We start from the raw sequence: 20,000 nt of genomic DNA, 5'->3' as shown, positions 1-20,000 counted from the left end.
ACGATTCAGATCATTCGTATTAGAAGAAGGACACGCTGCAAAGATTCGACAAACGTACAGTGGATGGATCAGGCAATGTAAAGGAAAGACCGATACATGAAAAGAGAAAACGAAGGAAAGGAAAAAGAAAAAAAAATTCAAGCCATTTATATGAGAGTAAAGAAGGCTTTCATCGGCAGATGCACAGCAGATAAATTTAAAGAGATGTAAAGGGATAGAACGAGAAAAGCGGAAGAAAGAGAGGAAAAAAGACAGATAGACAGATAGACACAGAAACAAACAGGCAAGACAGACATGGAGACAGACAAACAGAAAGACGGACAGGAAGGCAGACGAGAAAGAAAATAATGGTAAGAAAGAAAGAAAGAAAGAAAGAAAGAAAGAAAGAAAGAAAGAAAGATAGTTAGAAAGAAAGAAAGAAAGAAAGCCGGGAAGAAGGACAGTGTTGGTGAATGTGTTACACAAACTTGATGTTCGCCACGGCAACTTCAAGTAGCGAAAGGCAACAACGTAAACATCAAAGTAATGCTTGATTAAGAAAACATGTAGCCATCTCTCTCTCTCTCTCTCTCTCTCTCTCTCTCTCTCTCTCTCTCTCTCTCTCTCTCTCTCTCTCTCTCTCTCTCTCTCTCTCTCTGTCTCTCTCTCTCTCAGTAGCAATTTTTGCAATTTATAAGACGACTCACATGTGGGACAACAAATTAGTTTCTTAAAAGTCAAGGGACCACACACACACACACACACACACACACACACACACACACACACACACACACACACACACACACACACACACACACACACACACACACACACACACACACACACACACACACACACACACACACACACAGAGGAAAGGAAGAAGTATAATTAGGAACACGAGGCTCAACGCTTTGATCTTAAACTCAGTAGTGTGCCAACCAACTCGTCGCGCCCACAAGAACCGCCACGACCAGTTCAGACGACCCTCCCTAGCACCACCACTTCCATCACCACCACCACCACCACCATTACTCCTCTAAATATGTATAACCTCATTTCTAAGTGGAAAAGCGCTGTAAAGTGGCAGTACTCTAAGTAGGAGATGAGAAGTGGATATACATAAAAAGGATACGTATTTTGTACAGGGACTACCACGTGTATGCCAGATGGCTTCTTGCAGATTCCCAAATTTACGATGCTGTTTTTTTTTTTTATTGCCTGCCACGTGTAGGGCTGGTGGCTTCTTGCAGCTTCCCTTATTTATAGTGTTATGCTCCTATGGTGTGGCACCGTTGATACAAGCACCTCGATTCCCCCAAAGTTGACTAGAGCTCGAATTCCCATACACAAGATATTTCTCGGGTGCCATCAACGCGCCAGAAATTTACATGCGACGCCAGATGTGGAATGGAGCCAATTATTCACTTGTGTTCTGTGGAAATGTCAGCTGTTTAGTTTTTTTTTTTCTGATTTGCATGCTAAAATCTCTCTCTCTCTCTCTCTCTCTCTCTCTCTCTCTCTCTCTCTCTCTCTCTCTCTCTCTCTCTCTCTCTCTCTCTCTCTCTCTCTCTTTCGTATTCGCATCTTCCTTGTCCTCATCCGCCAAACACTCCTCGCTACATATACGCTTAAAACTACAAACCAGTGAGCTGCGACCGAACGCCTCTTATTTTTGCCTTACGAAGAGGAATTTGACGGGGCCAGAATTAGACCTTTGAATCAATACTTCTTTTTTTTTCTATCTCCATCGCATACTTACATAAATATTAAACGTAAGATTCGTCCTGTGTGGCTGATAACATTAGTCAGATGAATAATGAATAACTTTAGATATGTAAGCTTTGTTTCGTGTGTGTGTGTGTGTGTGTGTGTGTGTGTGTGTGTGTGTGTGTGTGTGTGTGTGTGTGTGAGGTCACGTTGAAAGCAGCCAAGTGACTACGTGTAAACTTTCCAGTATTTGCCTGGCGTGGTGGTTCAGGCTGCGAGGAGGCGAGATAGTGACCGCAGCGTCCGTGATGACTGGTGGTTATGGCGGCGGCGGCGGCGGTGGTGGTGGTGGTGGTGGTAGTGGTGGTGGTGGTGGTAGAAGAGGATGCTGGCTTGATAGTGAAATGACAGTGAATAAGGTGCTTAGAGTGATGAGGATCAGTATGATGATAGTAGTAGTAGTAGTAGTAGTAGTAGTAGTAGTAGTAGTTAATGGTGATGATGATGACAATTATGCAGTTAAATTTCATGACTATTTTCCCTCACGAATATCAGATGAGAGACAAAAACACAATGTTTGATCATTTTAATATAAAATAAAAAAAACACAGTATTTGATCATCTCAATAAAAAAAAAGAACATACAAGTGGGGCGGTGCTTTAGTTTTAATAAAGGAGAAAAAAAACTATGAAAGATCAAAGAGAGGATTAAATATTAAATGACAATAGAAATGAAAAGATAGTATTACCAATTAATAACAAAGAAAAATTACACAATGCAGGTACATTCATAACTTCTATAATTATGTACCAGATAAGTTGCATCATAATGTAAAAGACGCATAATTTTCAAAACGTGCTGAGCAGAAGCGGTATTTTTAAGAAAGAAAAAACACATATAATATTAACGACTGCAAAAAAAAAAAAAAACAGGAGAAGGTAAAACACAGATAATCTCCCTTCCCTTCATTGCTCGGTGAAAAGTGCGTATTTAGAGGTTCCTGAGGGAGGTGTTTACGGCCCTCCTCCTTCCCCGTCCTTGTTATGGAATCGTCTTTTGCACCACGCACGGAACATGAGTGTGTGTGTTTTGTGTTCACGTCTCAAGGGTCGCCGGTAATGGCATGACTATGATGATGACAACAACAGCAACAACAACAACAACAACGATGACGACAACGACGAAGATGAAGAAAAGAAGAAGAAAAAAAAAAGAAGGTGATAATGATGATGATGATGATGACGACGACAGTAAAAAGCAGTCAAGAACGGCACTTCAAATTTCAAGCATTATGTTAAGGTCAGTTTGCAAGCACGTGTGAAGAGAAATCATGGATATTTCGGCCAAGCAGCTGACGAGAGCATCGGTCAGTGGCCATATTACCTTCTCGTGTCACTAGCTGGTGAAATTAAGCTGCCATAGTCGTGTGAAGGAGTACTAATGTAGCACCACATTATAAAGGGGAACGCATCTCTCATGGAAGTTTAAGGGAGATGTAAAGACAATAAACTAAACCAACGAATACAGCGATTTCAGCTGCATTAAACTGACCATTAATCATCCTTAATCTACACTCGATGGTCTCGTGAGGAAAGGATTCTGTTTCTATCTCCACTGATCCCTTTTCTTCTTCCTCTTCTTCTTCTTCTTCTTCTCTTTTTATATCGTACAATACACAGCGACTCTTTATGTCCGTTTAAATCTCAGTGTGGGTGATCACGTCAAGTATGAGAGCGATAACATCTTGGCTCCAAACTCATACTAAAATTAACCAAAAAAGAAATTATTACATCTTTTAAAACATTGTAGAAAGAAAAAAAAAAGTCACTTTGTAGCTCCCACAGACAACAAGTATCAGAGGTCAAGTACGAATTCAAAACTCTTCACTGCACACACACACACACACACACACACACACACACACACACACACACACACACACACACACACACACACCAGGATAAAGTTAAACATTATTCCAGGACACAAACTAAAGTAAAATCAAAGACTAGAATCTAGATCAGAAAACACAAGTAGGTCATTAGTGCGCAACCCAGCTTTAGTACGAGGCATGAACATATCGACGAACTCCGAATGTCACACTACTCGAAAGACAAACTGAGGAGTAATCTGGGAACATAATAAAGTAACGTAATACCAAGGACAAGTATTTTCTTTTTCTTTTTTTTTCACAGCAGTTCTTCGTCTTGGGGAGGGTGGCGGTGTTTCCTCTTAAGGCGGCGGATGCTTAACCTCCAGTATTATACCGGAGAGCTGATAATTTCCCGGGCACAGCTTCTACTAATCTCTTTCTGATCACCTTCTGCTACAATTCTCGGGGAAGAGATCGCAATTAGGGACGAGCTGAAGTCTTCCTCTTTATTTGGATTTTCCTGTTGGTTGCCCTGAATTATGGAACGTTCCTTTTTTTATTTAAAGTCCTCTTTTGACTATGTTTTATTTTCCCTATTGGTTTATTTGTTACTGGTGAACCTAAGAACATAAAAAAAATAAAAAAAAACATAAGGAAAGTTTCAAGGAGAGATCAGGACTACTCTTGGCAGTTCCTGTATTAAACTGCAGTTATATTCCTAACAGTAAGTTTCTCTATTTTTAAACCACCCTACTGACTCTATAGCAGGAACGTAATTACTAAGTATATTCTAGTAAGCAAGTACTCTATTTTTTTTAATCGTGTATTTGTTTCTCTGCTTGGTTGTGGTTATGCTGTGTGTGTGTGTGTGTGTGTGTGTGTGTGTGTGTGTGTGTGTGTGTGTGTGTGTGTGTGTGTGTTTGTGTGTGTGTGTGTTTCTGTGTAGTGTACCATTTTTTTATATTCACTTTCCTTCAAAACTGAAAATCCTGAAAGTGGAAAAAGAAGCAGTCCAAGCTGAACTCTCACTTTTGCCTCGAATCCTACACACACACACACACACACACACCACACACACACACACACACACACACACAGACACACACACACACACACACACACACACACACACACACACACACACACACACACACACACACACACCATCACCTCACCTTTCCTATCCCATCGCCCAGTAAAAGCCTTCACCTTTCCTCACTCCCAGCTACACACCAGCACACTGCATCTAGTACCTGCTATTTTTTTTTTTTTTTTTTACCAAGCCCACACCCATTTCACTTTCCTTCACTCATCGCCAACATATCCCAATAAAATAGATAAAGGTAATCAGTCATACCTACACGAAAAAAATTATGTTTCCTATTACATATGAATAGAAATAGAGTGGTAGATGGATAGAATACAATCAGTAATCAGGATGTTAGTCCCGAGTCATTGGAGAGCTTTAACCAGAAGAAGATTAGACATATTTATGGATGAGGAGGATAGGTGGAAATAGGAAGGTATATTTCATACAGGTACTACCATATGTATACCTAACGGCTTCTTGCAACTTTCCTGATTTTCATAAGTTATTACTACTTGTGCTGTGATGAAATAATGCATGTATTCAATAGAAGTGTCAGTGCTTTGATTGAACGTGTTTCTTTAAGGTGGGATATTCAGGCAACTTGTATCATCTTTAAAGGAAACGTTTCAAAAATACATATATTCTCTTGATAAAATCATAACGTTGATTTAATATGTAACCGATGTCATCTTGAGAAGAAATGGTGGTGTAATATTCATAGTGAATGAAGTGGAAAGAAGATCAGCAAGTGACGCTGACTGAGGCTCGCTTCTCGTCCCCTCGTGCAAACTTCCCTCGCATGAGCTGCCCCATTTGTTTTGCTGCTGTGTTTTTATTTGAGCAAACGTGAGCGTCGCGTGCACGGCTTGAAGCGAAATATTTCAGGCTGAACGTGAAATATGTTTTCCCTAATGAACGATGTGTCAATAGATCAGAACTTTTGGTCTCCAGCAACGGGAGGAGAGGAAAGATGCCGCGTCCATTTCAAGTATTCCACTGAAAACAAGGCGTCCCTGTACACAAAGCGGATGGGCGTTGCTGCAGCCATGTATAAAAAAAATCCAGTCCCCAAATTGATTTAGACAACACTCCCTTTATCCACAGACAGGGAGAAGATCCTTAGTTTTTCTTCATATACATTTTATACAGTTATCTTTGTTTCCACTCCCCACTTCCTCCACCTCGGCATTCATGCTTCCTCTGGCAGCTGTACCAACTTCCCTGCATCTTTTATATTTTCCTTTCCTCCTTTGATAGTTTCCTTTTCTGCCTAAACTCCTGAATGCAATTTTTCTCCATGCCGAGCCTCACCTTGCCGTCCACTCACCTCGTGTCCCTCCCATTAAAGGTGGCATGAACTACGCAATAAGCACGCAAGACTGATTCTCATTTAGTAAACTGGGCCTGTGTTCTACGGATCGCTACACGTGTTTAAAGCTCCTATACTTTCACTACAAGTTGCTACATTACGGAAAAAGTGAAAGTATTTGTGAGAAAGACATCATTCATCCTGCTTTATGGTCTTCCGATAAGAGGAGAAGATAAGTAGATGGGAGACGATTTCACATCATTTCAGTACGAGCAGCAAGCACAGTACTTTAGTAAATGAAGACTGACTTGTATATAAATTCTACATAAACACAAAACTATATATTCAAGTGTTTAAAAACGATGATTAAAGCAGTATTATGTCTTCAAGTTAAGAATAAGTGAAAAGACAGTAAAAACAGACGGACTGGCTAAACTATAAATAAATCTAACAATAAAAAGAAAATAAGTTCATTATCAACTACTTATAGAGAATGGTTAACTAATAAACTATCTTTTAGTTATGAAAGAATGATGAAATTAAAAACAATGGTGTTTCTCGATTTCCAGTACCGGAAACTGAGGGGAAAGCAAATAAATATATAAAGCAAAAAAGAGAAAGAAAGGTATTTTTATCACTGTCAATTCCAATTTGAGAGGTACAAATGCTGCGTCGCGCTTCAGTCACATGAAAAAATGTCATAGAACTTTACGAAAAACTCACACTGCTTCCTTTCCTTGTCCTCCCCCAACTTTTTTTTTTCTCTCTCTCTTTCATTTCCTTTGTTCCATTAGTCTTCTTATTTCGTTATGTCTAGCACAAGATCACGCCAAGTCTCTCCCAGTGCGGCTTCTGGCAACGATAACACACACACACACACACACACACACACACACACACACACACACACACACACACACACACACACACACACACACACACACACACTTACTGGAATGCTGTCTTTATTTTTGGATCAAGGTTGTATTACTTGATAAGGGTTGTACATACTTCCCCTGCAACAACAACTGTAACAACAACAGCAACGACAGCAGCACCAACAACAACAACAACGATTTTGTTAAGAGCAAGAACAACATAACAAGAGCAAGAACAACCTTAAAAGCATTAACAGCCATAACAATCCACCACCACCCACCACCACCCACAAAAATAACGGCAAGACCACGTACACAGAAAAAAAAAAAAACTATTACTACTACTACTACTACTACTACTACTAATAATAATAATAATAATAATAATAATAATAATAATGATCTAAGTTACTACCATCACTTCTTCCACCACCTTCCCTCCACCTCCTTCACCCATTTAATCTGTCCTCACACGTTTTCATCCATCATAATACAGCTCCTATTCTTATCACTCTTTAACATTTCTCCCTCTTTTAGATTCCTCTTTGTTATTTCCCTATTCGATTTCTCTGCTGCTGCTGCTTCTCTCCGGGACACACTAAGCAGATTGGCGAGTCATTATTATTCTTTTTTTTTCTTTTTTTTATCACAGTTTTTTCTTTTCTTTGAATTCCCAAGACCTGGAGCGTCCTCGTGATTTCCATTCCCCGCCAAAAGATCCTGAGTAGTCTACAAAACCATAATTACGCGCCATCTCCAGACTCTTTGATAAAGTGTCTTCTTTTCTCGGAAGCACAACCATTACTTTAAAAGGCTCGGTCGGGAAAGAACAAGTAGGTTAGGTACTGTGTGTGTGTGTGTGTGTGTGTGTGTGTTCTAAGAGAGAATACGATAATGAGAGAGAGAGAGAGAGGTAGAGAGAGAGGCTCAAACAAACAGACACCAAGATATATATACATGAATACGAGTACACACAGGCACACGAACAGACAGAGGAACCGAGAGACGAACATACACAGACAAAAAGACACATCACAGACAAAACAAATCCACACACACACACACACACACACACACACACACACACACACACACACACACACACACACACACACACACACAGACCGCTAAATCTTTTACACACAGACGCTAAATCTTTTACGATGAATTATTTTTTTCCTTTACTCCACACACCTTCATTCATTCACAATTTCAACTCCACTCTTTTCTTCTTTGCCCGAACTTCTTTAACTCATTTTTCTTTCCATCTGCTTTCCTTCTCTCGTCTTTCTTCATGTAGTCTGAGACGCTGAAAGAAGAGGAGGATAGGAGGCCGGTGGAGGAGGAGTATGGGGGGGGAGACACAGTAGGAGAGGAGAGGAGAGGAGGAGGCGGAGGAGGTAAAAATGCCTGCTTCTGTTTATAACATCATTACTGTGGATATCAGTCTTCGTTATGGAGGAAATGTGAGTGCATAGAGTCGAAAGGGGAGAGAGGGGTTGGGTGAGGCGCAGAGATGAGCTGAATGAGGAGCAGGGGACTGAGGGAGAGATGTGCGTGAAGGCAAGAGGAAGGGAAAAGAAATGGAGAGATGTGAGTACGAGGAGCAAGGATGAAGTAGGGAGCCAAGGAGTGTTGTTTACTCCTATATAATGTACTGAGGTGGCCTTGGGAATTACTGCCAGTGCCATTTTGCAAGGATAAGTGTTGTTTTTCGTGATAAGATTGATTGGAAATTTATTTGTTGGTTATAGAAGTAAGAATAACAGTAATCAGTTAAGGAACTCTTATACTTTACTGATCTATTATTTTCTCTCTTTTATTATTCGTTTTCATATCAAACTTTCAATTCCTACTTCTTTTATCCTTATACTTTTAATCTCCATGTTTTTCTTCCTACTTAGAGTTTTATTCTTTTACTTTAATATCTATACGTTTTTATCTACTTGTATCTAATTGGCCCATCATTTCACTCAAATTGTTTTCAGTCTCCTTATACTTCCAAGCCTTACTTTTATACCCTCATACTCTTTGTCTCTATACTTCTTTATCTACCTATACTGCGACGACCCATCAACCTCATCCCTCGAGTTTCCTCATCTTAAATTCCTCAGTTGCAGGATTTCACGGATGACTCCCAAGGAAAAACAGAAGAGGATAAGACGCGATATATATATATATATATATATATATATATATATATATATATATATATATATATATATATATATATATATATATATATATATATATATATATATATATTTATATATATATAACACGGCACGAGACGGAATCTGTATTATGGTAAACACCGCTAATTATTTCTTCTTCCTCTCTGCCATTAAATATCGATACGAAATAAAATCAAGAAAGATAGCGACGGGTACCGAATCAGTAAAGATCATAAGATGAAGAAGATGAAATAAGAACCGGATGATGAATATTCCGCACGTGTTATTCCTAATGAACGTATCAGAATCATAGAAGAAGTGCATGTTGTGGAAAGCGGGTAAGAAATCTCAATTAACGTGATGTGGAGGAAAAAAAAAAACTACCTTTGTGCTTGGAAAGATTATTATTTTATACGATTTTACTTGTCTGCTGTTAGTGTGTTTGTGTGTGTGTGTGTGTGTGTGTGTGTGTGTGTGTGTGTGTGTGTGTGTGTGTGAAGTTTTTATCACTACAGAGTTAGCTGCTGAGGTTTCAACATCGATAAATTTGAAAGTCTCCGTACAATAACCAATAACAACAAACGCATCAACATACACAAACACACAAACACAGCGAAACATAAACACAAACAAACACTAAAGAAATATACACAAAAAAAGTTAAAAGAAAAAATAAAACACATGTACCCTCCCCCCCAAAAAAAAAACCATAGAAAAAGAGAGAAAAAAGAATCCGTGGGGAAAAAAACGACTCGTATACAAACTCATCAACGTGCCAAACAATAAAAGGACACATGGAGTTTCATCTTTCGAGGAGCAAATAAATGCCCAACACAGCTGTCCGTGGGCCTCAAGGGTGTCGTGTAACCCTTTGATCCACGTGACACCCTTTGACTCCCCCTCACCTGCGCCTTTCCGACAGGTGAGAGAGAGAGAAGGCAGCCCACCCCATTTACCGGTCAAACTATACCTGACAGACCTGACTTTACCGGGGAAACATTGCAGGTCCATTCACGGCCTCACTAGCATAAAACCAGGGATGGGGGAGGAAGAGGAAAGGAGGGAGAAGGGGATGCTTGCTGCCACACTACCGGTGACGCTTTGAAATCTTGTTGGCCTCTATTTGCCTGCCGCCTCGTACCTTTCCGTGTCCCAGGAGTGGCTCAGCTCCTGTAGGCTGTTAGAATGTTTGATTTTTTTTTTTTTTTTTTTTCTGGGGAAGTGAAGGTTTCTTTTGAGTTACATGAGATTTTCAGGTTTTACTGGGTGTGTTCAGATTGTTGTTAAGTTTAAGTTCTATATATATGTTGACGTCTCTGTGGTTCTGTGATTCTTGTCTCTTGTGTTTGTTTGTGTCTTTGGCTTTGGCTGATTCTCTCTCTCTCTCTCTCTCTCTCTCTCTCTCTCTCTCCTCTCTCTCTCTCTCTCTCTCTCTCTCTCTCTCTCTCTCCTCTCTCTCTCTCTCTCTCTCTCTCTCTCTTTCTCTCTCTCTCTCTCTCTTCTCTGGTCTCATCTTAAGGCAAATAGTGGTTTTTGCACTATGTACGTCTTTTTTTCTACTTCTTACTACTACTCGTACAATAACTACTAATACTACTATTACTGCCACCACCACTACTATTACTACTACAACAACGATTACTGCATTCTTTTAAACAATTCGCTTTTGCTGATATGACACACACACACACACACACACACACACACACACACACACTGCAGGTGGAAGAGACACACGCAAACATTTTACTGTTGCAGCTGGGACCAGGAAGGAAGGACATGTAAACTTCACATTAAAATATAGAGCAGCCCGCCACACCCTTCCCCACCACATACATACACACACACACTCACACACACACACACACACACACACACACACACACACACACACACAGACACACACACAAGCAAGCACAATTTTCTCCTCCCTGTGACTTACGCTCACTCAAACGGGCAGTGTCGGGTCACCTGCAAAACTGTATACAGGTTTTTTACTTCCCCCTCCCCTCTTCTTTGTGGAGCAGCAGCAATCGCAGGGCTTTTTTTTTTCAACCCTTTGCCGGCCTGTCTTCATGTGTGTGTGTGTGTGTGTGTGTGTGTGTGTTAGAGAGAGAGAGAGAGAGAAAGAGGAAAGTGTGCGTCATATAAGTGAATGTAAGTATATTACACAACACAATCAATCACCTACTTACACATCTACCTTTACACACACACACACACACACACACACACACACAGACACATAGACACGAACACACCTTCCTAATATACGCTCACACACCCCTGCCAATGCTCCCTGCCTTCGCACACCGTCCCAAACACGACCTGTCCTGCCCACCTGGCGAGAATTGGCGGCAGTCTTGTGTTTACTTCAGCAACGAAGGACCAAGGGGAAAAACCAAGCCTTCTCCCACAACCGCCGGACGCCGCCCTGCCGACGCCGCCGCCCCGACCCACGACACGGCGTTCCCAGAGGCGCTTCCGAGGCCTTTACTAGGTTTAAATTACCTGTCCTTCAGGCACCCACGTAGGCGAGTTCACTTGTGTAAGGTGAGGAAGAGGGAAGAAAGGACGAGGAGTAGGTGGTGGTGGAGGAGGAGGAGGAGGAGGAAGAGGAGGAGGAGGAGGAGGAGGAGGAGGAGGAGAAGGGGAAGGAGAAGGAAGAAGGAAGAAGAAGAAGTAGAAAAAGAAGAAGAAGAAGAAGCAGAAGAGGAAGGAGGAGGAAGAGGAGGAAAAGGAGAAGGAGAAGAAGGAGGAGGAGGAGGAGGAGGAGGAGAGGAAACAAAAAATAATAAAGAGGATTACGAGGCGCGCGCGCGCACACACGCACACACACACACACACACACACACACACACACACACACACACACACACACACACACACACACACACATCCCCCCCACCCTATCTCTCTCTCTCTCTCTCTCCTCTCCTCCTCTCTCTCTCTCTCTCCCTCTCTCTCTCTCTCTCTCTCTCTCTCTCTCTCTCTCTCTCTCTCTCTCTCTCTCTCTCTCTCTCTCTCTCTCCTCACACACACACACAATCCACCCTCAGACTCTTCCCACAGGCATCCCCCGCCCGGAAAATGGTCGTTTCTCAATTGTGTGTGAGTGGTTTAATGTCCCTCATTCACGCTAAATGACAGGACGCTCCCGCTGTACCTTTCTCCCTCTGCTCGTGCTGCCTCTCCCTCCGCCTCTCCACGCTTTGCTAACTAAACTCCTACTGTGTGTGGTGTTTTTTTAAGTAGTATTCTTCTTCAATGCATTCCACAGATTTCTTTAAATTCTTTAGTTTCGTGCATTTTTTTCAGCTTCTCTATTTCCTGAATGATGCGAAGTTGGATTTTTATTTTTTTTTTCAGTTTTTCTTTTTGTAAACTATTCATGTATGTATAAGAATAAGGGACAGTTCTTATCAGGTAGTGTTTTTTCAGGATTCTTCGTCTCTTTTACTTCTGTGGGCTCCATCTGGATTACAAGTGTGCGTAGAACTAAAAGAAAATAAAGCATAAGGCGGGCACTATGTTATGTTAGTCGCCGGAGCGTTGAAATGAAGAAAAGCAAACACGCCTTCAGCTGCATTGGTAGTAGCAGTGGCGGTGGTAGTGGTAGTGCTGGTGGTGGTGGTAGCAGAGGAGGCAATCTATTACAATGAGTGTTGCAATGCAGGACGCACGACACAGACTCGACTCTTAACCTTCATTCCTTTCTTTTCTTCTCTGCACAGGCGGCTTTGCATTGCGCATGAGGAGGTTCGAGGTGCCGCTACACGTGCCCCGGGGGGAGAGCACGACCCTACGCTGCGAATTCGACCTGCAGGGGGAGCGTCTGTACTCCGTCAAGTGGTACAAGGGCGGGAGGGAGTTCTTCCGCCACGTCCCCAACGAGCAGCCCAAGAAACAAGTCTACGAGGTCACAGGCGTCAACGTGGATGTGAGTACCCTTCAAAATCCTTCGTCCTGTGTCGTATATTTAAGTGCGTGGCGGAGGGCGTGCGTCAGGGAGACAAAGTGATGCTGGGATCAATAGGGCGGAGGAGGTGGTAAGGTAAGGGTGGAGGAATGGCAGGCTGGTAGTCCTTGCTAAACGTGTTACTCCTCCATCCTGCTGCAAGAGAGAGAGAGAGAGAGAGAGAGAGAGAGAGAGAGAGAGAGAGAGAGAGAGAGAGAGAGAGAGAGAGAGAGAGAGAGGGGAGGGGAGGAGAGAATCCATCCGTTTCAGTTCTCCTTTCAAGTTAACGTCACAAAAAAATGAGTCTTCATCGTCCCAGCGGGAATACTTTTAAAGAAACGTAAAACAAAGACGCCACACAACAGGTCCGGACGAATAAACATATCATGAAGCAACAAACACAGAAAGAGAAAAAGAAAACCGTATGAAAAGCTATCAGAGAGGGTGGAAGAAAACGGTAGAGACGTGGGCAAAACTCTAGAGGGATAAGGCAAGATGAATAATAGAAGAATAAAAGAGGGATACTGGGATTAGGGAAGGGGGGAGCACATAAAAGAAAACACGCGGATGTACGAGGCTGAGAGTGTGGGGAGTGTAGCAAAGGAATAAGGGAAACCCAGCACAGGAGGAGGAAGGAAGTGAAGACCACAAAAGATGAAGGAGCGCCGGAGGGGAGTGGGAGCGCGCAGACAACAGGTTGACGGAGGCTGAAAAAGATAAGAAAGGGCCAGACCCGCCTCAGCAACAGGTGGTGACCGACACACGCAGCAGCTGGGATCAAATACCACCAGCTGGTCGCGCTGTGAGCCACCTGCCGGCCAGACACAGGTGGATGGCGGGGGCGAGAAGAGAGAAGCGAGAGAGAGAGAGAGAGAGAGAGAGAGAGAGAGAGAGAGAGAGAGAGAGAGAGAGAGAGAGAGAGAGAGAATGCAAACACACGCACGCGTTTCCACACAACCATCTAACTTTCACACCCACCCACCCACCCACACACACACACACACACACACACACACACACCTACACACACAAAAACACTAATTTTAACATTCATTCCGTGGACAGTCATTATTTTATTCAAAGTTTCCAGTGAGCTCTCACCGTCTAACTTCCCTTCCTTCCTTCCTTCCTTCCTTCCTTCCTGCGAGTCGAGGCGGAAACTGAACAAGGGATTGAGCACACACGTAATTAACTCGTGACGTGGCGGCAAAATAAGCAATAAATGACCGTCCAGATGCTGCTCCACGTTCTTGGTCATTACTGCTAATTACGAGCATGTATATTATTCCTCTCTCTCTCTCTCTCTCTCTCTCTCTCTCTCTCTCTCTCTCTCTCTCTCTCTCTCTCTCTCTCTGTGTGTGTGTGTGTCGGAAGAAATGATCATGATACAAAAATATAAAATGCAGAAGGCTTGTCAACCAGGAAACCCAACATCAAGAGAACGTAACAAAAACTTCGACAGGAGAAAAGGAGACAAGGACGTGCAGATATAGTTTTTTTCTTTTTCCAATAGAGCGAAATATAAGTAAAATGCGTAACCAAAGGAAGTGGAGTGAAAATAGTATACATGAATTTTAAAGAAGACAGAAAAAAAAAAAAAAACTTTAAAATACGGGACATAACGTGCTCATCTCAATCCTGTATATAAAACATATCACAAAAAGATGAAAGGAATTGCTTAAATAGTAAAGCATTCCATATTCTTCATAATTACACCGCCAGGCGTACTAACCACTAGCCGATGATATTACAGTGGTCTTAAAGGAATGCACAATATTACCAAAGAGCCTGGAAGTGTAATAAAGCTTTACCTCGCCACAAATAACTAACGACACAGTAAAGATAGTAATCAGTGCCAATTGAGTACTAATGAACATACGTACCATCAATCATTTACATGCCAACGGAGTAATTACCTTTACCGTATCATCCAGAAGACATGATTTACCGTGCAAGAGTGTTATGTTAGGTAAGAACTCTTTCCCTTCCACAGGTTAATATTATCTATCACCCTCATAAACAAATTGCTTTAGTATTTTTTTTCTCAATTTCTGTATTTTTGCTTTGATTGTTCATCACGTCACACTCGTATTGGCATAATGTCATGTTTAAAAATGCGAGTGGCTTAATTTTGCCTCAACCTTTTTGTTCCAGAAATGAAAATTAAATCTTTCACTGTCATACAGTTTCTTCCGCAGACACCGCAGATGACTTTCTTGTATACTTACTTTTGTTACTACAAACCTAACCTAACTTGGCCTAAACTAACCTACAAAAGACAAAATTGACCTATTTTCTCTTTTTCTTTTTCCAAACAATTTTCCAAACAATTTTCTGCACTGTTCTTAATGTCAAAGCACGTCTACAGCAGTGATATTGTTACGAAAACAAGACAATTTATTTTTTTCGATTTCCCGAAAAGTAGGAAAGCTTACTTAGACAGTTTGTTGATGAAGGTGACGATGTGGAAGGTGTGCAGGCAGCAACGCGTGAGTTAGTGTAAACGATGTGAAACTTTCATTACCTCAACGTGAGATGATTCATAATTAATCCATAATATGATCCATAATAAATAGTTTATTTCCTTATACAGTACGACAAGAATTCACTAAGAACAGTTTTAGGTTATTCTGTACCTTTGCAAGCACTGTTCACGCTTAAAAAGATGAACTGTGATCTTCAAATTGCTCAGACAACATCACATGACGCTGAGTAAATTTGCTGGAAAGTATTTAAAGTGCTGCGTGACTGACACCTGGTGGCTGATACCTAAGTTATTCATAATAAAATGATACTATATTACAAAACTCAAAAAACTGCAAACAAAAACAACATATGATAATCAATCACACTTTCAAATGCCACTGAGAACATGCACAATTCCTCACTGAGAGTTGTTTCTTCAAGAGGCAAGCGATTTCAGATATGCAGACCCTTCGCACCTCGAGCCGCAGACCCGCAGGCAGGCAAGGCACATGACCGCCGTAAGGTTTTGCCTTCTGCTTTGCACCATGACGTGCTTCTCCTGCTAAGGCGGACTGGTAAAATAACAAGAAGTTCACTATTGTGTGTAACTCAAGTCTCCACAACCAGGAAGAACGTTATAAAAAAGCTTTCTTTCCTACTCGTGAAGTCATAAATAAATGAATGCAGAACAAAAATGCACCTTGTTCACGTGTCTAATGCAAATATTGCCACTCATCTATTACTTCTCTTAAACCGCAAGAATATCACTTCCCGATATCAGGACTAGGTTATATATTCAACTCCGTCATATATGTTAGAAATGCACACACACACACACACACACACACACACACACACACACACTAAAAAGGTCACGAAGGGTTTCCTATAACGCCAACGTATTTTTGTAATGAGAAGGAGCACCACGCGCTTCTATTTCATCGTTTTGGCGCGACGAGCAACACCAAGAAATGACGGAAAAATACAGCCTTCAATCGTGTTTCACCGAACCCTCAGATGTACGTGAGTTCTTTACATGGCCTTGGTGAACCCCGGGACTAAGGAAGACAGAGGAGCGGCACCTCGTCACAAGAAGATCCCAAAAGTCGCGGACGTGTGGTGGTCTTGGAAGCACAGAACACAGAGAAAAGGGAGTCACCGTCTCCTTTTAAGCGTAGCAGAGAACAGGAATTGGATTGGTCTATTTTAGCTGTAACACACACACACACACACACACACACACACACACACACACACACACACACACACACACACACGCTCTATCTGTTCGTTCCTCCTTTCTATGACTTAAACTGTTCTATATAGAGTATCTCCATGACATTCAAGAAGCTGAACTAGCTCATTTATTTCTATTCATCTCCTGTATTTTTCATTCTGGGAGATGCATTGTTGTTGTTCATTATTTCTTTATCTGTTTAACCCATTTTTGTGCCCTTAGTCGGACGCCAGAGTACGCAGCAGTAAAATAAACAAATAAAATTAGTAAAGACAGAAAATAAATAAATCTATCAATCACTCACTCCTAAACACTCCTTTGCTCACTATTCACGCGGTTGTCAAGAAGATCTTAACAACATTGTTTAAAGCTTTTTCGTGACTGTTACGTGACTCCCTGCTCTTTCCTCTCTCCTTCCTCTCTTTATCAAGTCCGGATCTGCTGCCCTCCCTGCGTCACGAAGAGCCGTAAAGGTCAGTTATGTCTTGCTATAATAACTACCTCAACAAACTAAAGGTCAGTTATGTCTCGGTGTTATGACAATCTCTACGAACCCGGCAGCTCCTTCACTTCCCACTGACATGAAAGGTGTTAGTGGTGGTCCCGCACGTACACCCAGCGGTCCTTCTCCACGCAGACCAGCTCACTACGAGGGGGAGCTGTGCCGTGTTTACCGTTCACTTACAGTCTTACACGGAGCATCTGACCGGTGGCTTCATGGATAGCGTTTCGTCACAGTGTAGGAAGATAAATAATTTTAAAAGATATATAAGTAAATCAATAAATTAACTAAATTAACGAACCAGATTAGACTTTCTATTTAAGTTTTCAGGGATAGGCAATTAATAAGACTTTTCCATTCTAAAGTTCACTTGTAACTCCTCCTAAGTCCCCTTTATATGTAGGAAAATAACGTGCTGTGGAGTAATTTTCTGTCGGTGAGAGATGCAAAAGCATTTTATCTGCTTGACATCCCAGGCAGTGATTTACGTTCCATTACCGGACATGTCGTGGCAGGCAGCACAAAGACGCCTCGAGCCAACATGATAGGTGCAGGAATTTTCTTACAACCGACTGTGAAAAATGTAGAAATGAAGAAGAGACAGGTAAGACACACAACAAGACAAAATAAGAAGCAAACAAAACTCTGCGTCTGAAGAGCTCTGAAAGATGTCGAAAGGAAGATAAAAATAGACACAAGACACAGATGCAGCGGATATGAAGGAAATACAAAGCTTGGTCTCGAGGACTCACAGAATGGTAACAAATAGCAACACTGATGAAGGAAACGACGAGTGAATAGTAGCATGATCGAGTCCTTTCAGGTCAAAACAAGAATAGGAGAGGCGAATGGGACAGCTACGTGGATCTTTTTAACCGTTTCACTGCTAGACAAAATTTTTCCTTTAATCCACGTAACTTTTGAGACACTATTTTTGTGGTAAACATTCTTAAAATAATTTCTAGTGTAAAAAGACAAAAATCTTCCTCTTTTCTCACCTTTGTCTATTTCAACAAATTTTACATGGATATGAGTTTTAACGAAAGACGATCATAAAAAGTAAACTAGTAAGTGAGTAAATACCATATTTCACTTAACCTACAACACACCAGCAAACATGTGTGGGGTAATGACTCTTGCCACTGCTGTGCTAATTCCATGTTGCCAAACCTTACATCCCGCAGTTGTTTGTTGACGTTCTTATGGGATTGTACTAAGCAGTCTTCAGCACCTCCTGCAAACCACATGTGTACGCAAAAATCCTAATGATAGAGTACGAACTGATTATGGTAGTAAGACTTTACGGACTGAGGTTATCTATCGCCATAATCAGCATCCATCGTCATTCATGATAAATTATTCGGAAAAAAAAATTGTGTGAACTCTAATAATTATCTTTGGTCTTTGAAAACAGTCTTTATAAGAGAGAAAAAAATCAAGAAAAATGTACATTACGTCATCACTAATAAGATTCTAACCATTGATAATAACAATTGAACAATAAAGATACTACGTGTAACATCACAACTTTGTAACATCACTTCCTACAGACTTGTGTCTAATCTTACCTAACAATGGAGATAAAATGATGCATCTGAACCCGATTCCTGTGCGAGATGTTATATATAAACTGGCAAACAATTCTTTCCCCAACTCTCATCAAGCCAAACCTCTGCATGCAATTTTTGATGCAACACTGTTGGCTGGAGGCGCATATATTTACGTTTCATATTAACTTTTACATGCATCACGACTTACCTAACTGTCCGTCTGTCTGTCTGTCTGTCTGTCTCTAAACATTTGTACTGCCGATTGTAAATTTTCTATCTGCATGCTTATTTATTTATTGTTCTTTTATCATTTATTTATAAACTACTTGTTTGTCTTTGTCAATATATCAGTGTGTAACAAATTCTCTCTCCACTATTACATTTTATATAATTCCATTTATTTTTTTTATACATATTCACTAAAAAACTACCTGTCTATCCATATCTGTATCTGTATCATATGTATTACAAACCACCTATCGGTCTATCTCCTCTCTGTCTGTCAACCTATCAATCTACCAATCTCAATTTCTTCATTGTTTTCTACACACATGCAATATAAACTATCTGTCCATATCTACATCCATCCGTCTGTCTACATGCATGCATTACAAATCATCTATCGTTTTATCTGTCTACCAACCCACCGATCTACAATATCTATCAAACTCAGTCTAGAATTTTCATTATTTTCTATGCATTTACTAAATGCCGCTCATATCTTGACTGAGTTGTCTGTTTATAATTATTATAAATCATCTATCGGCCCCGTTCTGTCTATTAATCTAGCAATCTATAGTATCTATTAATCTCAGTATAGATTTTTCATTATTTTCTATACACTCACTAAATATCGAATTTGTCTGTCTGTATGTACCATTACAAATCATCTATTGGTCCAGTGTTGTGTATCTATCTACACCTCTATCTAGCAATCTCTGCCTCTGCCTAGATTTTTCGTTATTAATACCAATACTCGTACATATAGCAACCCATCCAGCCGTTGGCTCTGGATCATGCTCATCATCACACACCATTCGTTTCCCCGCATATACCGTGTCCTAGCTACATTTTCTGAGGCGTAACACCTTTCAGGCAGCACAACTTCAGTCGGCGCAGTGACCTCTTACCCTTACCCCCTCCCTCACCCACCAGGCACTTCCCTCTCCCCTCCTCCCTCCACCTGCAGCTTCCTCAGTCCCTCACTGCCTCCCCAGCTTCCGCCGCCGCCGCCGCCGCCGCCGCCCACATAGGAACCTAGGACAGGCCA

General features: G+C 41.3%; 1 protein-coding gene and 1 long non-coding RNA gene across 3 annotated transcripts in view; one reads left to right on the top strand and one right to left on the bottom strand.

The window, feature by feature from the left end:
- The window catches only part of LOC135106953 (uncharacterized), a 69,233-nt gene that overhangs the window by 5,193 nt on the left and 44,040 nt on the right, over positions 1-20,000 (bottom strand). The window lies entirely within an intron of this gene.
- LOC135106952 (uncharacterized) overlaps positions 12,602-20,000 on the top strand; it is a 40,571-nt gene continuing 33,172 nt past the window's right edge. The window contains exon 1 of one of the 2 annotated variants that reach the window (XM_064016425.1): positions 12,602-12,957. In XM_064016425.1, coding sequence (XP_063872495.1) covers positions 12,769-12,957 — 189 coding nt within the window. In that variant the 5' untranslated portion in view covers positions 12,602-12,768. The remainder of the gene's footprint in view (positions 12,958-20,000) is intronic. The other variant, XM_064016424.1, reaches the window with a different exon arrangement.

Source organism: Scylla paramamosain, chromosome 14 (genome assembly GCF_035594125.1).
Source record: "Scylla paramamosain isolate STU-SP2022 chromosome 14, ASM3559412v1, whole genome shotgun sequence".
Classification (NCBI taxonomy): Eukaryota; Metazoa; Arthropoda; class Malacostraca; order Decapoda; family Portunidae; genus Scylla; species Scylla paramamosain.
This window is presented reverse-complemented; position numbering and strand designations above follow the sequence as displayed.